General features: G+C 42.6%; 2 protein-coding genes across 10 annotated transcripts in view; both read right to left on the minus strand.

Moving 5' to 3' along the window:
* The window catches only part of abca4a (ATP-binding cassette, sub-family A (ABC1), member 4a), a 131,644-nt gene extending 119,838 nt beyond the window's left edge, over positions 1-11,806 (minus strand). For 4 of the 5 annotated variants that reach the window (XM_037536760.1, XM_037536759.1, XM_037536758.1 and 1 more), the window contains exons 1-4: positions 11,705-11,806; positions 3,961-4,068; positions 2,153-2,246; positions 321-462 (exon numbers count right to left, since the gene is read on the minus strand). In XM_037536760.1, the coding sequence (XP_037392657.1) occupies positions 321-462; positions 2,153-2,246; positions 3,961-4,047 (323 nt within the window). In that variant the 5' untranslated portion in view covers positions 4,048-4,068; positions 11,705-11,806. Of the gene's footprint in view, positions 1-320; positions 463-2,152; positions 2,247-3,960; positions 4,069-4,191; positions 4,228-11,704 lie in introns of all 5 variants that reach the window. The other variant, XM_037536757.1, reaches the window with a different exon arrangement.
* Positions 11,807-12,060: 254 nt separating this feature from the next.
* arhgap29a (Rho GTPase activating protein 29a) overlaps positions 12,061-23,611 on the minus strand; it is a 111,638-nt gene continuing 100,087 nt past the window's right edge. For all 5 annotated transcript variants that reach the window (XM_037536761.1, XM_017684516.2, XM_037536762.1 and 2 more), the window contains 9 exons: positions 23,045-23,173; positions 19,919-20,017; positions 18,793-18,956; positions 17,316-17,504; positions 16,925-17,062; positions 16,275-16,507; positions 15,216-15,531; positions 14,691-14,805; positions 12,061-13,952 (listed from right to left, as the gene is read on the minus strand). In XM_037536761.1, coding sequence (XP_037392658.1) covers positions 13,018-13,952; positions 14,691-14,805; positions 15,216-15,531; positions 16,275-16,507; positions 16,925-17,062; positions 17,316-17,504; positions 18,793-18,956; positions 19,919-20,017; positions 23,045-23,173 — 2,318 coding nt within the window. In that variant the 3' untranslated portion in view covers positions 12,061-13,017. The remainder of the gene's footprint in view (positions 13,953-14,690; positions 14,806-15,215; positions 15,532-16,274; positions 16,508-16,924; positions 17,063-17,315; positions 17,505-18,792; positions 18,957-19,918; positions 20,018-23,044; positions 23,174-23,611) is intronic.

Consider the following 23,611-nt stretch of genomic DNA (forward strand, 5'->3'; position numbering starts at 1 on the left):
CCTACAGAGTGGTGCTGGTAGCTGTTAATGAAGTGATGCTCTTTTATGTGAGGGTCTCATTTCAGAGGGAAGATCTCATCCACTGCCCCCTGTAATGCAATTCCAAGGGGCAAGGCTCAAAAACAAGGGGTAGGGGTAAAAGTAAGAAATGGGATTGGACCTAAATATACAGATATACTATATTAGAGGTAAGGAAAAAAGTCTGAATGTATTTTGGCTGAACAGTCATTTTAAAGCACAACGTTGTTAAGAAACACATCTTTCACAGCCAAGCACAAGCAGCTCTGTGAGAACTGAAGCAAGAGCAGAGGGGAACTCACATGGAGTTGTTGTAGTTGGACACAAAGCCGGGAGACTCTCCACGGGTTGGGTGCTGGAAGCAGGGGTTGTTTGCATTGCAAAAGATCCCCTGGATCCACGGGAGGATTCCAGCAGAGGGCATGGCTTTGTTTGGGAAATGACCTAAAGCAGTAAAAACGGTTTCAAAGTTGAAGAAACTTTTTCAGTCCCACAATAACAAACTGGGACTTACCAGACATCTCAACAGCTCTAGTTTCACATGGAAAAAATGCACCTCTCTCACTCAAAAATCTATTTCATCTGTGGGACAGTGGGGTGGGATAGGTAGACCAGTCATAGTTACAACATAACTGTATTATCATAATTATTTAGGCTGAGATTAATTATTTTCCAGTCATTGGTTTTCACAATCGTATCATCACTCGCCAAAGAAAAACACATTTTTGTTGATTTTTTATTTTTTCCACATCTTTTTCACACAGCAATTGTCCATTACGTTGTGTGAGAGCTTCATGATGAATAAGCCAAAAAGAATGCTCCAAACATGCTTGGAGTTTCTTTAACATCCGTTAGAAGTTAAGAAGGTCTTTGCTTTCCTCTGTACAGTTAACTATTTTCCAGATGTTTGGAACAAACAGAATGTGACATTGATGTGTTTACATGCAAAGACATTTGCCAATCGGAAATACATTCCGGTTACAGATTAAGACAGTGGTGTTTATATACTCACTCTGTTCAACAATCTGATTAGAATCTCCATTTACATGCTCACTACAAGTAATCAGATCCAAAATGCCGCGCATGCGTGGAGAACCCCCTTAGAGTAAACGTTACCATGACAGCGAACATCACAGTCCAGTCAGAGTGAGATGAGCAGCAGTGAGCAGTGCTTGTGTTTTTAATGACTTTAAAATGACGTCAGACTCAGGAAAACGTCCTTCACACGTCCTTATTAAAGACGGCCGAGAGGAAGACGTCGTGCTCTGAGACACATAAGCTGGACGTCCGTCCCACCGCCGTCTTTTAAAGATCAGAGCATGAACTTCGTCTCCTCTGCAGACCAGTTTCTGCTCCGCCGTGCTGAACGGTATAAACTCTCACTGTGACGCGACGCACATGCAGAACTGACTTAAACTTTCCGATAGGGAATGTAATCGGATACAGACGTTTACACGGATATTATTCTCCTATTTAATGGATTATTTACAGGATTACCCACCTCGTTCAATCAGATAGACACTGTATTCCGAATGGCCTCATTCGGTCTAGACTATTAAGATTGAAGTGTATACAAGGATGTATTCTGTGCCAATTAAGCTATTAGTTGGATTATTAACAAATCATTAGGCTGCATGTAAACGTGGCTACTGATAAGTTTTCATCTGTTGGGTTGAAGCACATGAATGTGAATAAAAGAAACAGTCAGGGGTCCTACAGAAAGGACTGAAGTTGCTTTCTGCTGACACCTTTAGAGGGCAGTGGTGAGTAATGTTTGTTTATTTGAGCGCAGCCTGTTTCTCTTGTCATTTGGAAGTTATCCACAGCTAGCAAGCAAGACAGCTGATCAATCAATTTGCCCGTACTTCAGTAGTTGCACACAATGAACACAAAAGACAATTAAATTGCTAATTGCAAATATTTATATGGGGATTGACCGTCAGCTAAAACTGACAGGGTTAATAAACCACTCTGGGATGGCCTCAAATGGACATGACTGATCTCTCACAGGAGATGAGTTGAGAATTCATGCTTGTGTACTGGAGTGTATGTATGTATACACTCCAGTATGTATGTATGTATATTAGTGTATGTATATTAGTCATTATGCTAAAAAGAAAGCTTTTTATCTCACATTCATGCTGGCGGTACAGTGGATTGGCTTTCCTTAACCAGACGAGCCCAATGAACAGCATGACTGGCCACATGATCTCCATGAAGAAGCGCATCTGAAAAAGACAACAGGAGTTAATGGTAGACTCAAAAAACACTTAAAAGAGAGAAATGGTTCTTCAAGGGTTCCTTAGTAAAGGCAATGGATCTATTTAGAATCAGAGTTCTATTTGGAGTTCTATACAGAACCATTTCATGCTTAAATGGTTCTTTGCATGGTATAACGGTTCTTCAGATTGATGGAAAATGTGTTGTTTATGGTTCTACACAGAAGCTTTTTGGAAATGGCTCTATATAGCACCAAAAAGGGTTCTGCGATTGCTATGATGTCAAGCTTGTAACTATAGAAGAGTCCTTTTTTGGTGCTACATAACCATTTTCAAAAAGTTCTATATAGCACCAAAAAGGGTTCTGCTATTGTTGTGATGTCAAGCTTGTAACTAGAGTCCTTTTTTTGGTGCTACATAACCATTTTCAAAAAGTTCTATATAGAACCATTGCTTTTATTAAAAAACACTTGAAGAACCATCTTTTTGGTGTAGAAATGCATAATGGAAATAAAGACACTTCGGGCATAAAACTTTCTTTTGCAGAAAGACAAAAAGCCTTGACCTTTTTCCATGTTTCGTTCACTGAGTTCACAGTGGTGGTGGAAAAAACAGACATCTGAAGAGCTTAACGCCTCTAAAAGCTCCTTCATTGAAACACAACACACAACATGCTTATGAGCACAATACCTCGTGCCTGAGGTGTTGGTTTTTAATAGTTTTGCGATAAGATTTTGGCACAAAAGGCACTTTTAAAATAGCATTACACATAAACACTCAGAAGACTCGAGTAGGTTCTCTAGTGGTTCTGGATAGTAAATAAAATGTCTATATTTGTGTTGTAGATATTGTGACTCCCGGTTCCCATCACCACCACTGTAAAGACATCTGAGTCACTACAATCGACCGTTTCACACCACACTCTGCAATTTCAAACCACTCTGACCACTAATTTACATCTCACTGACTGAATTATACAGAAAAAGATTCCAGCCTTTGGTAACTATTGCTGCAATTAGCAGGTGTGTGTGTTTCCTGCCTCAAGGCTACATGAGCTAACAGGCCTTTTGAGCACTGATCATCAAGCCTCCTTCACCTCCAGCACAAATCCATCAGACCTGGTTCATCTAATCCAGATTTTCTGAACACACCGATAAACTGTGGCAGGTAGGGTTCAAACTAATACCTGTAACTTAGTTTATTAGTTGATCCCACCTTGTATTTACACTGGCCATTTTATCAGCTGCTCCCTCCTTAGAGGTCACTGACTGTTGATAATCTGATGCTGCATAATTGACCAGATCCTTCAAAGGAAGGCCACCATTACTAGGACTTATAAGCTCTTTACTGTCACTGCTGACTTGAGTCTGCCAACCAAAAACGTCCAGCCAACACTGTCCACTGTCCGCTGGAGGATAACTAAGACTGTGCACGTGAAAAAGAAACATACATGTCGCTGCTGTTGGAGCAAAACCTCGTATCTCCAAAATGGTAACTTCACAGGAGAAGAGGAAATCCTGCTTTACTTTTAATGTGAGTCAATGGAACCAGACATTTTTCCAAGTCATTTTGGGCCTTTTCTTTTGGTCCATTCGTCATGATGTTTACAAAAGATGTAAAGGACAACAGGAGGTTTTGTTTTGACAGCAGTGATTTAAAACGCCGCTAGCAGGTCATCTTCCTCCACGAAAGCAGAAACATAAAGAACAGCAATTCCAGTTACCTTCTGCCTCTTACGGACAGTCCAGTTTTTCCACAGCAGGAGCCGGACCTGGCTGATTCTCGCCATGTCTCCTCCCTTAACCCCCATCAGGGTTCTACTACAGGTCACCTGTAAACATGTAAACATGGGTGAAGACATAATAATAATAATAATAATAATAATAAAAACAATAACATTTTCTGCTCCAAAACAGACCCAGGCATACATCTAGGACTTGTTGGGTATACTTACTTCCAGCCTGAGCAGCCATGGGACACACGGAAGATACTACATGGAATAAGTGAAACAGGGCTGATTTTTAGTGGACCCAAAACTGCTTAAAACTATTTTAAAATGTTTTATTTTATTTAAAAAGCTATGTTGTGTGGTGTTAATAGTTTGTTTATTTTTAGCTACATAGAAACTGTAATGCAAGACTAACTGGCTATATATATTATATATATATATATATATATATATTAGTCAGCGGATAATGACACTAACAAGGCAAACCTTGTTCAGGAATATAACTAACAGTAGCATTAGCTTTAAAATAGCTTTGCTAATTCCAGCTTTTAACAGTTCCTGCACTGGAGTGAAGTGATATATCCACATCCGATGCTCAGTGTGTAAGACAGACCCCTCGATGGCATGATATATATCATATCTCCATTTTGTCATTTTTCACTTTTTGACATAATCTGAAAAGACCTGTCGCTCTGGTTCCATTGACTTACAATTAAAAGTAGAGAAGGTTTCTAAGATTAAGTGACCCTTATTAGTCCCACAACAGGGAAATTTCACCTCCACATTTAACCCATCCATGCAGTGAAACATCACATACACACGGACTCGGGAGCGGTGGGCAGCCCTATCCGCAGCGCCCAGGGAGCAGTTGGGGGTTAGGTGTCTTGCTCAAGGACACATCAGTCACATACTGTCGGCTCTGGGGATCAAACCGGCGACCTTCCGGTCACAGGGCCGGTTCCCCAACCTCCAACCTCCAGCCCACGACTGCCCTGTTTCTTCCTTTTCCTGTCAAGTTGCGATTCTGGAGATACGAGGTTTTGTTCCGACAACAGCGATATGTATAAGTAGTTATAGTTATTAGTGTGTACAATGTTCATAAGAACAGATATTTTAATGCATGCAATTCTAACTACTTCAGAGCAATTATAGAAAGGTATGCCCAGTATTATGAGGCATTGTGTGCCATAGAGCACCTTTTTCATGCGTTTACATTGCATTATGAATGCAGGAGATCAAAAGCGCTTCCAAAAAATCTTTCTGAAAAATAAATCGAACAAAATAGAATGAAAAATAAATAAATACATAAACAACCATGGCAATACTAAATTACTCAACCCTGATATAGAATACAGGACTGCAAAAATAGGCACAACTTAAACTAAATGACTGAGTTGACTCCAATCCACCTTTACCAGGTAGTCAACTGATAACAAACAACCTGAGCACTAGAATCTCAACAGGAACAAAACTGTGGGTTAGCAGGTGTGGGGGACTGGTTTGGGAACTTCTTAACTGGATAATTGTTAAACTGCATTGCTGGAGGGCCACAGCACTGGACGCTTTAGCATTTATTTGACATGCTTTAATGGACTATTATGGCCTTTTTGTGTAGAATGAGTGAGTCAGGAAAAGCCGACGCCCTGCTTCTGCCCACGGGAATGAAGACTGACATCACAGGTGCATCCACTGATGCCTGACGACCACTGAAAAGTGATTAGTCCCTTCTCTACTCTACCTCCTCCCATTTGTCTTATCAGATACTTATCAAACCCGGTGGTTGAAACGATGCTGTAGCCCCTCCAGGACTACAGATATTAATCCAGCGTTTCCTGGTTTTACTGCTGTGGTCCTCCAGCAGTGCTCTAGAGCAGGAAAGCACACAAAGCTGCGGTGCAGGTGGATCAAAGGCCTGGTGGTGGGAAACACTTCACTTAGAGAAGATGGTGGAGCTGATTAGCATCAAAGTGCTAGAATTTCTGTGCACATTGAACATTTTGCCATTAAAACTCACAGAATGAAACTCAAAATAAAGTAAGGTTGTAAATTAATATGATTTAACTAGCAAATGGACATTTACAGCACTCATAAATCTTGATATCCACAGTAGACCGCTTCTATTTCCACTTACTGTATAGCTGCACTCTGTAGTTCTACAGTTACAGACTGTAGTCCATCTGTTTCTCTGATACTCTGTTACCCTGTTCTTCAGTGGTCAGGACCCCCATGGACCCTCACAGAGCAGGTACTGTTTGGGTGGTGGGTCATTCTCAGCACTGCAGTAACACTGACATGGTGGTGGTGTGTGAGTGTGTGTTATGCTGGCACGAGTGGATCAGACACAGCAGTGCTGCTGGAGTTTTTAAACACTGTGTCCACTCACTGTCCACTCTATTAGACACTCCTACCTCATCAGTCCACCTTGTAGATGTAAAGTCAGAGACGACAGCTCATCTGCTGCTGCACAGTTTGTGTTGGTCATCCTCTAGTCCTTCATCAGTGGTCACAGGACGCTGTTGGCTGGATATTTTTGGTTGGTGGACTATTCTCAGTCCAGCAGCGACACTGAGGTGTTTAAAAACTCCAGCAGCACTGCTGTGTCTGATCCACTCAAACGAGCACAACATACATTAACACAGTGTGGTAAATAAAAACATTCAGACCCCAATACGTTGTGTACTGTGCACATTTTTCTCCAGAATACCACTGGATCCTCCGAATTACAAGGTCGTTAAAGAGCTATAATACTATTATTGCTACTATTATGCGAGCTAAAGCTCCCGGCATCAATTTGATGTCACTAAGCTACAGGAAACTAAGGCGGGCTGAGCCGGTGCTCTGACGAGCTGTGCCACCTTATGTTCAATCGTAGCGCACATTTACAGGTATACCCGTAAATAAAACCTCTGGTTGGGATTACTTGGGATAGACTCAAACTCCTTGTCAAGAATACTACCCGTGTTAAAACTACAAGGCTGAACTCAGCTTCTTTTTTCACAGCTTCTTGTTTGAACATTCCCGTTACACCTTAAATGATGCAGCAGCTGTTACTAGCCATCACAATCATTAGCAAACGAGACAAAACACTGATTTGTCGGTTCTGTTAAACCTCCTCATGTCAGGTCTTTCAACCGTCCATGAAGCTGAAGTCTTGCTTGTTCAAATTTTCCCGTTCCGCCTTAACCTCGAAAAAGCTGCCAAATAGGAGGCCAACTTTGGCTTCGTCCTTCTGACTGTCGTTAAGAAGCGTCTTCGTCCTTACCTCTTACTTTATGTTATTTTTATATGTATTAAGATTAGAAGTGATTCACACACTGATGGATCTCCGTTTCTCCACTAAACCCGGCCTTCGATGCTGGTCCAGACGGCTAATCTGTGAATTTCCACGCTGTGGGACTAACAAAGGATTATCTTATCTTATCTTATCTTATCTTAATCATCAGGATCGGTTATTAAAGAAATAAAAGCTGCCGAATAGGAGGCCAACTTCGGCTTCGTCCTTCTTACTCTGTTTGGGGGTGTTTATGTTATTTTGATATGTATTAAGATTAGAAGTGATTCACACACTGATGGGTCTGATGACGTGTATGTGATGGCGTTTCTCCACTAAACCCGGTCTTCGCTGCTGGTCCAGACGGCTAATCGTCAGGATCAGTTATTAAAGAAATAAAATCTACCGAGAGCAGACCCGTTCAGCCTAGACTAATCTATGTCTGAGGATTATAACAAAACAGGTTTGGTGAAAATCGGTTGAGTAATGAGGGAGTTGTGGCTGATTTCATCCTGAGGCTCATCGCCTCTCAGTACAAGTGAAGGGGATCTTGACCTCCCCAACATGGCGGACGTGCAGACGTGTCGCCTCAGAGAACAGCGGACAAGGCGGCGTCTCGGCGTGAACATCTACGGTTTCAGGCATCTACTGTGCACGTAAGGTCGGTTGATGGCTAACAGGCACGACCGTTGACTGAGAAAGGCAAGGCCTCCTAACCCGAGATGAGAACAGACGCTGTGAGGTAAGATAAGACTCTCAAATTGAGATACGATTCGCTTCTGCAACGTAAAGCTCATCTTGACCCGTCCGATCCTGAGTTAAGACAAAAGATAGGAAGGTCCTGTAATGATCGCCTGTCCTCTGTCCTTGCAATCGATCACCCGCGAGCGCGTGCGCACACAAACATCACGCGCGAACCACGTGGCCTGAAGTTGACCTTTTGTCCTCCCCACTGAGCGGGCCGGTTCAGAGGTGAGCAGAGGGCTGCGGGTCTGTGGAAGCGCGGATCCACTCAGCTCGGACCCACAGACAGACAGACAGACAGACAGCTGCGCAGTGCTTCACTCTCAGTCACGTAGCCAGTCACGTAGCCAGTCACGTAGCCCGTCACGTAGCCCAGCTTCCACTGACCTCACAGTTTCGCTATGTGACCGATACGAGGCCAGAGCTGGGCAGTAAAACCACTACCATCCCAGTTTAAGCACTTCAATGAGTCTGAGAGTCTCGCAGCTGGAGTCACGTGACATATTAATAACTTCAATAGCCAATAATTTAAATAAATTTCAGGATAATAAACGAACTACACACCTGTATGATAACATGGATAGAGCAGCCACACTGAGGAGCTCCTCCATCAGTGGACATCAGGTTCTTCTTTTTAAGTACGGCATGGCCAAATGACTATACTGAGGCCACAAATTCATCTACTGAGTTTCTCACAACTCAGTTTGGTCATTTGTAGCCACGCCTTATGAAAAGGATTCCTTCAGGGGCTCCATATGAAGCAGTGTTTATCATTCCTTTATTAAATTGTATTTAGTCTTAGTTACTAGACAATGAATAACCTCTATTGGAACAGTGTTGCCTCAGGGCAACAAACCCATTTTCCTCACTTTACAAAAACATTAATGACAGGGTAAACAATAAAGGGAACAGATTAAGTATCTGTTCCTGGTCATACTCTCTCTTAGTGGGCAGGTTCATTCTCATTTTTTAAACATTCAGTCTACGTTGCCCAGAAGCAACATTGTGCAACAGTGGAATGGATTTGGCCAGTCACAGGCCTGGTCTCACCACTGGAGGGAACAGGCTCTGTATCATTTCTTCTTAATGTCCTGCAATGTTGCCTCAAGGCAACATGCACCAAAGTGACCCCTGCAATATATATATATATACACACATTTTAAAATTATTTTTATAATTGCTTTCATAACGTGCAGTAGGTGGTTAATGAGTAAAAAAAATAATCTCCAAGCAGAAAAAAATGTAAAAAAAATAAAGGGTTATTATTATTATTAATGTTGTTATTTTTATTATTATTAGTATTTACATTTCTCTGCCTGAAGATTTCACCTCTGCTTGTTCTAATCGCAGTTGTAGGCGAAGTTGTGAGCACCCCTGGTCAAAGTGCAAGTAAAAATGTCAACAAATTAATATCTAACAAACATTTTTCAGCTGATTTTACTGCACAGTTTCTATTCATTTGCTGAGTTTACAAACAATAAAACAGCATATAGAAATATACGTTTTGCACAGGCCACTTTTTATATTTTATATTTTCCGCAATGCGTCAAATTCAGCAAATAAACAATAGAAAATCAACAAAACATCATTTGACCAGTTGAGCTGAAACCTTTGCTTACAACTGTATATTAATAATACAGTCACCACAGTTTACTGCCCTACAGTACACATGTATTAAAGATACGGTAAGACAGCAGGACAGGACTATTACAGGGAAATAATCCAGGATATCACGGAAGAACTAGACTGTGTCGTATAGAACTATGGAAATCTTACAGTATCTATTTGTGTAGGCTGGATGTAAATATACTAGAACTTCAGCCTCGTTCACATCTGGACACACCCGAAGTTTCTTCTTCTTCTTCTTCCTTTTCATTTTCTATAGTGCCATTTTCACCGTATTGGAGTCGTTTTTAATACGTATCTAGAACAGCTTTTGGTTTTGTATTACTGAAAACAGTGATTCCAAACTCCCGAATGAGGAATATCCTTTTTTCCTTCAATTCCCTTTTATTCGTCTAGTCCTGCCTCCTGTCATGTTTAATTAGGTCACATGGCTCACAGTATATGAAGCGCTTTACTGTCGTGACTTTATGTGGAGTGCGAGTGTTTTATCTTAGATCGAAAGGATCCGAAAAGAGCAGAAGAATCTTCAGTTTCTTTGCTGTTAGACGTTAGATGGACTTGATGAAGAAAGCTCATGAGAAGCTCAGCAGCCCAGGAGATTTTGGAGCTCATGGTTTTGTTTTACTTAATTTGGCCTTTGGTTTCTACTTTTACTTCTTCTTCACTGAACAGCAGACAAGAGGGTGATTTTCAGCTGTGGCCTTGTTGTATTGCATTGTGTATTGTAGTTTACTGGCATTGTAGTGTATTGTATTATAATATATTGTGTTGTAGTGTATTGTATTGTGTTGTAGTGTATTGTATTGTGTTGTAGTGTATTGTATTGTATTGTGGTGTAGTGTATTGTATTGTGTTGTATTGTGTTGTACTGTATTGTATTGTGTTGTATTGTAGTGTATTGTATTGTATTGTGTTGTAGTGTATTGTATTGTGTTGTAGTGTATTGTATTGTATTGTGGTGTAGTGTATTGTATTGTGTTGTAGTGTATTGTATTGTGGTGTATTGTGTTGTATTGTATTGTATTGTGTTGTAGTGTATTGTATTGTGGTGTAGTGTATTGTATTGTGTTGTAGTGTATTGTATTGTGGTGTAGTGTATTGTATTGTGTTGTAGTGTATTGTATTGTATTGTTATCTGAGCTCAGGACCGGCTTTCTCTCTCTAACCTATTGCTAACTAGCAAAGATAGTGACGGTGACTCCAGTGACGGTGACTCCAGTGACGGCGACTCCAGTGACGGCGACTCCAGTGACGGCGACTCCAGTGACGGTGACTCCAGTGACGGTGACTCCAGTGACTTTCTGGTTAAAACTGAGGATTCTGTAAATTGGCTGACTCGTTGGCTGAGCAGGCGACCGTGTGAACTGTTTATTATCAGTAATAAAAATGATGTACAGCATTAATTAAACACAGTTTTAATTACCCAGCCATTAAAGCTCATAACACCAGTGACACACAGAGGTTTTGAGCTGCCTGATAAACAACGTTACTAATAAACCGATGAAGTATCGTGAGCGAGTGTGACTCCTCTCTTCCTCTCTGCTGAGCCTCGGCCCAACGACGCCGTTTAATAAGAGCTGAAGATTCTGTGTTAAAATGTAAAATAAGAGTCCTGAAAACTCCAGTGACCAGAATCTCTGAGACAAATTTAAATGTAGTGCAACGTTAATGATGTAAAAAGTTAACGTGACTCTGTTTCTATGCAAATTCCTAAAAGTTAAACCTCTTAAAAATATCGTTTTTTATATTAAAAATGAATGTGTGCTGAGCTGTTTCACGGATGCAGAGCGACTATGAAACAGTATGAGAGAAAAATCTGAGTGTTATTTAATCTTAGCCCAACTGTGTAAATGTACATACCGACCTTTGGAGCTGTGCCGGCTATTTTAAGCATCTTTTTAAGCCCTGAAACCTTTGTTTCATGGTTTCCCCTCCAAATGGAGAAGGACCCTGAAAAAACCTCACACACTTTCACAAATTTGAGCATCAACTCTAACGAGACAAATGGCAAAGAATCCCATAGACCTCATGATCTGCAGCAGCCCATCAGTTGATGAGGTTGTGACCAGTGCAGACCGAATACAAAGGAAAACTCACCTCAGGTGGACGATGGGTTCCTAGGGCTCCATGGGATGAAGACCATGGCCGTGCACAGGCGACCACGTCTCGGCGCAGAAGCTGTACGTTATTCCACCTGAGACTCAGGCAGAGCCTCTAATCAGCTTGTTTTAATCCGCCTCCTCGATGGCTGCTATGGAAAGCTGAGCGGTCCACAAATAAACAGGCGTGCTGGATATCTAAAGCTTTTTATGGCCTTCACGTCCAAACAGGCCACATTTAGCACAGAACTGGCATACTGACCTTTCCATTTGAGCACATTTTGAAGAGTAAGAAGCATTAGAAATAATAAATAATAATAATAGAAATAATAAAAACTCATAAAAATTGACGGATTCGTTGTCCACTTTTTTAATAAGTTACAAAAGTGTTTCTCACACTGTCGGCTAGCTGTTTCGTACACTGAATACAATGGAAACAGTATGAAAATGTGGGAAGGTGATGCAGTTCCATTAAAACAAGCACTTCTTTTGGCAAAATCTCATATTTCCACAGTTAGCTTTGACGTTTATGCCATTTACATTAAAAAATCCTTTGGAAAAAAAATATGCTTAATGACACAAACATTTCCGGAAGATGCCGGAAATACCAGTTAAGACAAAATATAGAGACGTTCTGTGCACACAATGAAGCAAATGATATAAAAACCAGCACATGTACAGCGTGCGTAACAACGATGAAACCAAACCCTGTGAAAGATTAACACCAAACTTTGGCAAATACAGGACACTGTAATGTAAAAGCCGCTTCCGTCATGATCCTGAAAAAATACTGCATTACAATGAACTGAAATGTCAAGACCGCAGAGTTGAGTCCTTGTAAGTACATTAATTGGTTGTAAAAAAAAGTGATTTTGCACAACTGTAACAGTTTTTATCAACTTTTTTGGCATAAAACATACAAAAAAACAGCAATATACTATATGCATATATTAAACATTTAGTACGATGCAAATTATAAATGTTAAATTGCACAGTAAACGGGAGGATTTCGAGTACAGTCCATCAAATCAGCTGTGGAATTCCGATCACGACTACGAACCACTGTACGGATTTCAGTTAGGCCTTTTGTTCAGGTCCATCATTTGCTCCCTTTGTTTGTTTGTCTGTTTGTTTGTTTAATTCTTGGATTAAGACATGATGTAACAAGGCTAAGTGCATCCTGTATTAATACTTGTCCATGCGCTTGTATGATCATTACAAGCTGCCATCTCCATGAATAATATATATATATATATATATATAAAATGCTTCCTTGGGCCTCTTCACAGTCCTCCCTATTTGTACACATGCTCATACAAAGTGAGCCTCCCTGTTCTCCAAGTCCTGCATGCGCCGGGCTCTGAACCTCTGGTAGACCGGCTTGGCCTGGTTTTGGCTAAGCTCCTCAGGGCTGGAGCTGGGTGACTGAGGAGGTGAGGGAGGGCTGGCCTGTTGGGCCTCAACCTCAGGCTCGTCCACTGAGACCTCCAGGCCAAACTCCTCCTCCTCCTCTTCCTCCTCCTCTTCCTCCTCCTCCTCCTCATCTTCCTCCTCTGCGCTGTGAGTGGGGTTCACTTTTGTCCCAGCGTCTACCAACGCTAACATTTTAGCCTGGTTTCCTGGCGGCTTGTAGAACGTTCCAGGCGGAGGCTTCAGGGTCCGTGGGGGTCTGAAAGCTGTGGGAACAGGACTGCGCTCACTGTCGCCCTCTCTCTGGCCAGGCTGTGCAGCTACAGCATAGGCCTTGTTAGCGTTAAAAAAGGCGCTAGTGGTTTTGGCACGCTCCGGGAAGGAGTCTGACGGTGCTGAAGTCGAGAGAGGGATGATCTGGCTCGCGCCGGTGTCGTCTGGCAGCTTGGCCATGATCATGGAAGTCCGAGAATTAATATCGTAATGTTTGTACTGCTTATCCCAAGTCCTACGCAGGGTGTGCGTGTCAATGTAGGTGTTCCTGTAGTGGTTCCTGACCCGAGCCTTCGGCCTCTCCTCTTCTGACACCTCCTCAATGGCGTGGTCCCGTCTTCCCGTCTCCGGCTGATCAGCAGAGTTCCGGGCGTTGCGTTCGTCCACTCGGTTCAGGAGACGCTCGGCGGGTAAGCTGACCGGTCGGGAGGTCAGTTTGGGACGTGGTGGCCGTAGCTGCACCCTGCTAACGTGGTTCCGTCTACACAACCCGGGCGAGTTCTGCGCTTCTCGGACGCGCAAAGACAGCACTCCGTTCACGTCTTCCGACTCAGCATCTACAACTATGTGAAAATCGAACAGATTAGCACAACCTTCATGAAAAAAACTGAGAAAATGGCTTTTCTAGTCTTTGTTTTTTTAATAATAGCCATCAAAAGCATAGTTAGGTGAAAATTTACCCAATTTTCCTCACTAATGTAATAAATCAGCAAAGAAATGTTTCGCATCTGTTTGCTTCTTTACAAGTAACAGAGGCCAGCCCTACCAATTAGCACGGTGCTACCTGCATCCTTTGCCTTGAACTGTGGTAAATAATCTCAAACACATTTACATGTTTAAAACATTTACGGCATTTTGGCTGACGCTCTTATCCAGAGCGACTAACAATTTGAATTATTTTACACAGGGAGGCCAAGGTGGTGTTAGGAGTCTTGCCCAAGGACTCTTATTGGTATAGTGTAGGGTGGTTACCCAGGCGGGGCACTGAACCCCAGTCTACAGCATAGAAGGCAGAGATGTTACCCACTAGACTAACCAACCACAAAGTGATGTGATGATATGTTTTCTGACACTATGACGTTCATACACAGCTAAAAACAGTAACAGCAGTGTGTTTGAGAGCGTACGACTTAGCCATGCACTTATTGCTGACTAGCATACATGAACTACCATTCTTTGCCAGCTGAACTCTAAAGAGCTCTGGGACCCAACATATTTCTTGGGTGTCTACATTAGTAATAAAGGGAAAATGGTTTATTTTTTGCTAAATTACTCCTTTTATATTCACTACTAATACTGACCAGCAGCAAAGTCCGTCTCATCAGGCCTTACTTTCACCTCCTTCACCTCTTCCAGGAGGTGGGTGGAGGGGATAACGGAGGAGTGCCGTTTATACATCTTAGCACTCTGGTGCTTCTGTAAGGACACAATAGGGCCTGTCAGTCTCGCTCAGAGAACCAGACACAGTCAACAACAGCAACAAAGAGACGAGGGCTGCACAATACGGACTCCTCGGACCCCATGCGTTGAACGTGTTGGTGCTTTTTCTGCTCTTGATCATTACATGTGTGTCAGAGAGGGGAAAACACCAAGACTGGAAACGAGAGATACTGTCTGCTACTAAATATTTACCGTTTTGTTGTCTTACCGCATGCAAATAGTTATTTAACTGTCATACAATCGTTTTAAATCTGTGATAAAGTGAAGGAATGGATAAGGTCAATCTGAGGTCAACTGAAACGCGTTAAGAGAGTAATCCTTTACCTTTAATACCTAAAGTAACGCCCATATTGTGCAGCCCTGCACGGTCATTAAAAGCCACTGACCTCTTTAATGTCCACCAGGGACCTGGAGTGGCGGCTCAGCCGCTGCTCTTTCTCCTGTGGAGTGAAGCGGGATTTTACGGGGAGGGGGGAGCTCTCCCCCACGGGGCAGGCTGCCGGGAGGGGGCTCAGCGGAGTATCGAAGATCATCTCGTAATGTCTGATGAGCAGCTCCACGATCAAGGCCTGGTAGGGGTAGTCCACCAGAGAGGAGAGCGAGACGTCGGCGTCGGCCTGCCGCGGTTTGATCAGCGTGGGGCCGAAGATAATGCCCAGGTTACTGGCGGTCATCTTGTTTTCCTCGGCTTTCTCCGTCACTCTGGAATACAGGAACAATGTTACATTACAATCAAAATACATTCATTCATTCATCTTCTAAGCTGCTTCTCCGTCAGGGTCACAGGGGGGGTGCTGGAGCCTATCCCAGCAGTCATTGGCCGGAAGGCAGAATACACCCTGGACAGGTCGCCAGTCCATCGCAGGGCAGACAGACAGACACAGACAGTCACTCACACCTAGGGGCAATTTAGCATGTCCAGTTGGCCTGACTGCATGTCTTTGGACTGTGGGAGGAAACCGGACAACCCGGAGGAAACCCACACAGACACGGGGAGAACATGCAAACTCCACACAGAGAGGACCCCGGTCACCCGGCCGGGGAATCGAACCGAATTTTTAAAATAATCATATTTACAATTATAAAAAATGCAAATGATAAAAAAAAAAATAATCTAATATGTTTTTAAATTGTGAAAATTTATGGCCCAAAACCAAACCTGAGTACTGGGTTTTTATTAATGCATTAATCTCAATGTATTTATTTTTGTTGATGTTGTTACTGATGTGCTGTTTCTCCTTACCACTGAAATGGTTTGTATTGCTGGCCTTGCTCTGCAACTAATCTTGGATTAAAACTGACTAAAAACCTAAAAGTGAAAGTTTTGCCCGTTTTCAGCCCAAAATGACGGTGCACCCCCAATAATTTTGGTCATATGGGAATCAACAAAGAACATTGTCGCAGTAAAACAGCGGAACCGCCCTGCGTGACTCTGGAGCCGTTACCTGTGCAGATGGCGTATCAGCAGCTGCAGGGTTTTGTAGTGAGTGGCCGGAAGCTGCCGCAGCAGGTCTTTGATCTTAAAGAGGACCCGGTTGAGCTCCACGCTGACCTGCGGCGCGTCGGAGGCCGGGCTGTTCCCGGACATCTCCGCCTCGTCCACGATGATGCTCTGACACTCTTTGGCGAGACCGATGAAGTCGTTATAGTAACGGAAGAGGATGAGAGGTTCTGGAAGCTGTGGAGAGAGAAATGATGTCTTTGATCATAGGGAGAGCAGAGATCAGTTCTACCTGTACTAAGGTACTACTTACGTTCTGCGCTGGTCATTAGTGACAGTACGCGGTTTAGAGCATATACAGGTGCATGTAGCCCATAAAATGATTCTAATATTGATTAAATAATGCATTTTATGAGTTAGCTGCCTGAATAAAACCTTGTATCTCCATTTCTGTGGTCTGTGGACTTCACATTGTGCTAAAATTTCACGATGAGCAGAAAAACAGAAATACTCCCAAATGACTTGCATTAACTTCCATTCATAGGTTAGAAAGTTTTTCCTTCTCCTGTAAAATTTGGGAGATGCAAGGTTTTACTCCTGCACTAAAGATGTCCATCCATTACATTTAAACCAAGGATAGGTGCGGATGCGTACCTGCCGCAGGTAGAGCTTGAGGACGTTGCTGATGTCATGAGGGTAGAGGTCAGAGAGCTCCACTAAATCTTTGCCGTTCTCAAAAGCTTGGCACAGTTTCTCCACACGGGATTTGGCCCCGTTGACTCTGTAGATTCCCTGTAAGCAACGCAGAACTACGAGTGAGTGACATGGCCATTTGCGCACAGGCTTTTGTCTATAATCGCTCTAAATATGTTTTTAGTAAGATATACGCAGTTGTTTCGTTTTCTAGAAGAACCAACGATACCCATCAGACACTCAGAGAAGCACACTGTGATTTACCACGGCATCATAATATCGCCCACCCCAAGCTGGTTAACCGCTGCGGTCCCAGTGTACAGTGAAGTGTGGAGCAGAATAAAGGGCACACCTTGATGTTAAGCGCCCTGTTCTCGATCTCTGATGTGCACTTCTTGATGATGAAGGGAATTCCGTCTGGGCTGTTTCTGGCTGCCTGAGCAAAGTCCACAGCAAACAGGTGCAGTTTACCCTGCAGCTTCTTATGACCACACTGGATGGCCAGCGTCTCCAGACACTTCTTATGGCAGGCCAAGGAACACTGGAGACAAGAGAAAGTAAGAGAGAGAGAGAGAGAGAGAGAGAGATAGAAAGAGAAAGAGAGAGAGAGAGAGAGAGAGAGAGAGAGAAAGAGAAAGAGAGAGAGAGAGAAAGAGAAAAAGAGAGAGAGGGAGAGAAGCGAGAGAGACAGTTAGAGAGAGAGAAGAAGAGAGAGAGAGAGCGAGAGACAGAGAGAGAGAGAGAAGAAGAGAGAGAGAGAGAGAGAGAGACAGAGAGCGAGAGAGAGAAAGAGACAGAGAAAGTGAGAGAAGAAGAGAGAGAAGAGAGAGAGACAGAGAGAAAGAGAGAGAGAGCGGGAGAGAGAGGAAGAAGAGAGACAGAGCGAGAGAGAGACAGAGCGAGAGAGAGAGAGAGAAGAAGAAGAGAGAGAGAGAGAGAGAGAAGAAGAAGAGAGAGAGAGAGAGCGAGAGAGACAGAGAGAGAGAGAAGAAGATAGAGAGAGAGAAGCGAGAGAGAGAGAGAGAGAGAGAGAGAGAGAAGCGAGAGAGAGAGAGAGAGAGAGAGAGAGAGAATATAACATGTTTATGTAGAAATGATGTGCTTTCTAAAACGTGCATGAAGATCCCAAGGCTAGCCAAGTAAGTTAACGTATAATCTACTTTGAATTGCCAGTCAAAACTGCGTCAAACAAAAGGGACAAAAGCTTTTTTTAGCTTTTCAGGAAAGTCAGGCGAGAGTCCACTAAACAGATAATTTACTTTGCATGGACTTGAATGAAGAGACACATACTCCTGAGACAAAACACTGAGCTTTGGTGAGTTTTTCCCCAACTATGACGTCAATACTGTCAATATAAATAACTAACTGCATACCAAACAACATTTGCATTAATTTTCTGCTTCAGGTCTGCACTTACAGCATTTTTCTGATTGTTTTCACAAACAAAACATGACAAACATGTAAAGAATGTTTTTTTTTCTTTACAGAAAGCAAAACACAACTAGAACTAAGCATCAATTTCAAATTATAATAAAATATCCCCTCTTTTAGTCACAAACATAGCGGTGGTGTAGGTTGCAAACTGCACTTTCCACACCACCTGCCAACTTTTCTTTACAGTGGTGGTAACTGTAACTGTGAGGGAGCCTTTACAGGTGGACGTCTGGTTCCTATCAGCACCGCTGTGAGCAATTCTGACTCAGTAATTTTCTCAGGAACTAAGCATTTCATACCAAACCGCTCTGAATGACTTCTGCAGAAATTTTCAAAATTGGTGGAGTTCCCCTTCATGTATTAACTAGAGTGAACTGCATTTGGAAAAAGCTTACCTCCTCGCACTCTGCGCCGTGAAACACCACCAGGCTGTCACACTCCCTGCATTTGGACGGCGCCCGCAGCTTCCTCAGCTTGTGTGTCTGCGCCGCCTTCGACATCTGCGTGTTCCGGAAGGGTCCGGGGGAGCTGGCCATCTCCGTCACCATCTCGCTCAGCCCTGAGGAGCACAGGCCAAAACGGTCTAACCAAGTCCTCTGTCCAGGAACACTGAAACCTCTCAGCACACACAACCTGCTGCTGCTCGTAGTGGCCAGTCAGCATACCTAGAATTTTACACGTCCTGTGACACAACAACCCCAAAGAGCATCACTGCTGCGGGACGTCCTGAAGGCTTTCTGCAGTCTGACGCTGTTTAAGGCTGAATTAAGAGGGAAAACCTGCCTGGACTGGAATAGGAAGGATCCTCCTGGATGGCATTTTTTGGGTGGCTAAGGTTAAGGAGGAACCTTGTGTCACTGTCAGTTTACAAGATTTAATTCACAGGCTTGTGCAAAAGTTTGGGCGCCCTTGGTCAAATAACGGTTTGTCGGTTTTCTAAGTAATAATAATTTAACACAAACACTGCCTATTGAGTTTCTTCCTAGTTACATTCATGCTCACTGTGCTGTAAACTACCTACTACCACAGTGCAATACCCGCTCTTATGCAAATACAGCAAATCTATTTTGTATGTAAATATGCAAATATATGTACTGCTGTCTATCTATCACTAAAGGGGTGGGGGGTGGGGGGGTGGGGGGTTAATCACCTATCTATCACCATGGGAGAGGGGGGATAAAACAAAATGTGGCCTGTGCAAAAGTTATGCCACATTTTATCATTTCTATTTTCTCCAGTAGGTTAAACTTGGCAAATAAACAGGAGGTGAGCACTAGAATTGGCAGAAAATATTCATATTTATGTGTTTCCCTTGTCATTTGACCAACTTTTGCATACTGTAAAGTATTATTATATTCATTATTATCATTATTATTATTATTAATAATAATAATAATAACAGCAATAATGTGAGTAAATCATGATGCAATATCAATATCCAGAAAATATCATAATGTAAATTTCGGTTCATATCGTCTGCTTCTAAATGTTTAATTCCAGTTCAAAAACCCAAATTCTCACCATTATCAGAAGGTGAGGGGGGCTCTCTCTCGTCCAGGTCATCCGCCGACGACATGGTTCCCGTGGAGGGGGTCCGGGGAAGCCTCCTCTTAAAGTCCCCTAGAGCAGGGCAGAAAAGTCCAGCTATGAGCCTCATTTCTTCCACAGGACATACAAGCCTGTTCTGGGCCTAAGCTAGGGTCCTCAGAGCCAGCTTCTACTGCTGCCTACATTCAAGTGAGTTCTGAGCAGACAGAGGAGGATCTGTGCCTTTAAAGTGCTTCCTCAGCAGTGAGCGCATGTCAGGGATCATGACCTGCTCTGAGTCCCACCCGAGAGCCATTCACACCTCTGATCGCTAATCAGTCTCGGTCTCCAATCTCATAACTCTGCTGCTAATGACCGCAGAGAGAGGCCTGGTATTACTCACAAGCCTGCAGATGACCAGTGACAGTTTAGTCAAAACACCTCATTGGATTTTTTCCCAAAATGTTGTGCCAAGATATTTGGTGTGTGAAGTTTGTGGGTTTTTTTTTTAGTTTTGCACTGGAGCTACGAGGCCAACATGGCTAAGTAATGGAAGCTAATGTTAGCAGTTAGCATGGTGCTACCTGCCTCTATCCACTGTGCTGGCGTACCTCAAACATTATGGAGGTGTTCAGTACCTCTGAAGGACTTCATGTGGTTTCTAATCCTATATAACATCTTTAAACCCTGTATATATATTTTTAGTTTTGCACTGGAGCTACGAGGCCAAATAGGCTAAGTAATAGAAGCTAATGTTAGCAGTTAGCATGGTGCTACCTGCCTCTATCCACTGTGCTGGCGTACCTCAAACATTATGGAGGTGTTCAGTACCTCTGAAGGACTTTATTAGGTGGTTTCTGACTCTGTATGACGCACTGCTATCTTTAAACATGGACTAAAGCACAGGCTGCTGCTACCGCCTTTAGCCGTACGGTGTGCTGATGTTCATTTGTAAAGACAATGCTACACAGCGCAATAACCAAACGTGTCTAATTGAGATAAATAAACACAGACGGCTAACAAATTAACAGCCTATTTGTAAACAGCTAAACACTGAGATAAGCATGACATGCTTTATTTACACAGTTAGCGCCATGCTAATTGGTGGTGTGTACGATTTAAATGCTCATTCGCTACATTAGCTTTGTAGCGTTAGCACAATAACTAAAGAAGCCAACTTCATAGACCAGACACGTCTCGGCCTATTGACCACGTTTTATCTAAAGGGGTAGAACTGTGCATAGCCCATGTCTGGCTGGCTCCCATTAAGGGCTGAGTGTGATTTGAGTATGTGTGTGATGTGGACACTCAGAGACGCAGCGGTGTAGATTTGATCAGTGCGAAGTATCAAATCTAACATCTTAAAGGATTCAAATATTTTCAGATCACTTCCCAGTCAAATGTTTTCCACTATGAATGGCTCCACTTTTAGCGCCTAATCACCAATGACAATAAGAACGACTTCGCATTTATATCATTTTTTTTGATTTCCCAAACCCAGATTTAGCCCAAGCCTACTCAGATAGCAGCTCTGGGCCGATTCTGGCTTTCTTACGTAGATGTTAGGCATGTGTGCCAGAGCAGGGCCAGATCCTGGACAGCTTCATCCCATTTTGCCTCGTGTCTACATCTGTGGGACAACTGGCGTGAATGTGGTCGACCAACAATGTAGTCGGGCCAGATTGGGGCCAGATTTGGGCCGTATCCTTTAGTTCTCCTCACTTTTCAGCGTGTGGGCCAGATCTGGGTCAAGGACCCAGCCATAGACTGGGCCAGACCAAACCAAAGATGTGGCCCACAAGTGAGCCAGACATTTTGCTAACTGACTAAACAAAGATTTTCAGTGGTGGTTCCTCACATGCAATTTAGGACAAGACCAGGCTTAATCCATGACTGGGAAACTGGCCCAGAGTATGAAGAACAACAGGAAATTGCATCTTAAATTCTTTAAAAGTGAAGTGACTGAAATTCTCTCTGCAACATTCTGAGCATACCTACAGATGAGAGGGTGTATGCGAAGGTTTGAGGAAGAGGCTGTGGTGTTTCTGTGTTTACCCTCACTAGTCTGTGATGGTGGATCTTTCCTCAGGTGATTATTAGAGGTGTGGAAGAGTAAAGCTGTGTGTGTACGTGGGTATTTGAGCAGGTGTGTGACTTTGTGAGCGTGTGAGAATGCAAGAGCCAGTGCAAGAGCCAGTACTATAATACTAATACCAATACTACTATTACCACTACTACTATTACCACTACTACTGCTGATACTACTACTACTACTACTGCTGCTTCTACTACTACTACTACTACTACTACTACTACTACTGCTACTACTACTACTGCTGCTGCTACTAGTACTACTACTACTACTACTACTAATACTGCTACTATTACTACTACTACTACTTCTACTATTACTACTACTACTACTTCTACTACTACTACTACTACTACTACTGCTACTACTACTACTACTGCTACTATTACTACTACTACTGCTACTACTACTACTACTGCTACTACTACTACTGCTGCTACTACTACTACTAATAATAATAACTGCAATGGCAATGACTGCAATTTTCACCCAATGTAAATAGAAGCTGTGTTTTATATTATGTAAAACCATAAAAAAACAACAAAATGGGCTTACATTGTATTATGAATATTTATCTACATCACTGAAAGGTCTATGATCACTTTCCATAATAACTGCATCTATTTTAGTCAATAATAACATTAAATAAGGTACATTAAATACTGTTATTTTATTTTTAATACTCTTATTTTATTACTGTTACACACTAAAAAGTATTTTAAGACATTTTACTCAATATTTGACTCTGGAACACAAAAGATTATTAAAAGATAAAAATATACAACAACAATATAATATTTATTCGACATATTTACAATATTTATTCGATTTATTTATAATAATGTCAATGTTTTTAAACATGAGGCACTCTGGATATTAATTTTATTAGAACTTTATTCTGGAGATAAACTTTGTTATGACTTCATTCTGGATGTCAATTAAAAATGTTGAAATGTTTTAAAAAATAAATTCATCTTCAACACAACATTGAATTCAGAATACATATAAAGAGTGGGTGTACACTGTACCTGGGCTGGCTGTAGGTGAGTCCATAGAACGAGACTCGCTGCTGCCCCCTGCACTCTCCGAGTCACTGCACATCCCCCCACTCTGACTGCCTGCAGACCAGGGTTTAAACTGAGCCTGGATCCGAAGAGCTGTCTCACACACACACACACACACACACACACACACACACACACACACACAGAAATAAACATTATCACTCTTTGGATCACCCACATTAGGGTTTACACTGTGCAATATAATGGACAATATCAGTGTCAATACATTCTCTAGATGTGGAGCGACTTGGAGTGTAAAAGCTGTAGAGGCTAAATCAGTGGTTCTCAGCTCTGGTCCTGTATGGTTTAGTGTTCTGCCTGCTCTGATACTATCACAGGAACTCAGGAAGGCCTTGTTAATGAGCTGATGAGTTGAATCAGGTGTACTGGAGTACAGACAGCACTACACTGAGCACAGCAGGTGACCTCCAGACCAGGGCTTAGAACCACTGTACTGAAGTCTTTTTGGACAGAGAGAAAGACAGACAAACAGACAGACAGACAGACAGATAGACTGTGAAAATCAGTTAA

Source organism: Pygocentrus nattereri, chromosome 3, assembly GCF_015220715.1.
Source record: "Pygocentrus nattereri isolate fPygNat1 chromosome 3, fPygNat1.pri, whole genome shotgun sequence".
NCBI lineage: Eukaryota > Metazoa > Chordata > Actinopteri > Characiformes > Serrasalmidae > Pygocentrus > Pygocentrus nattereri.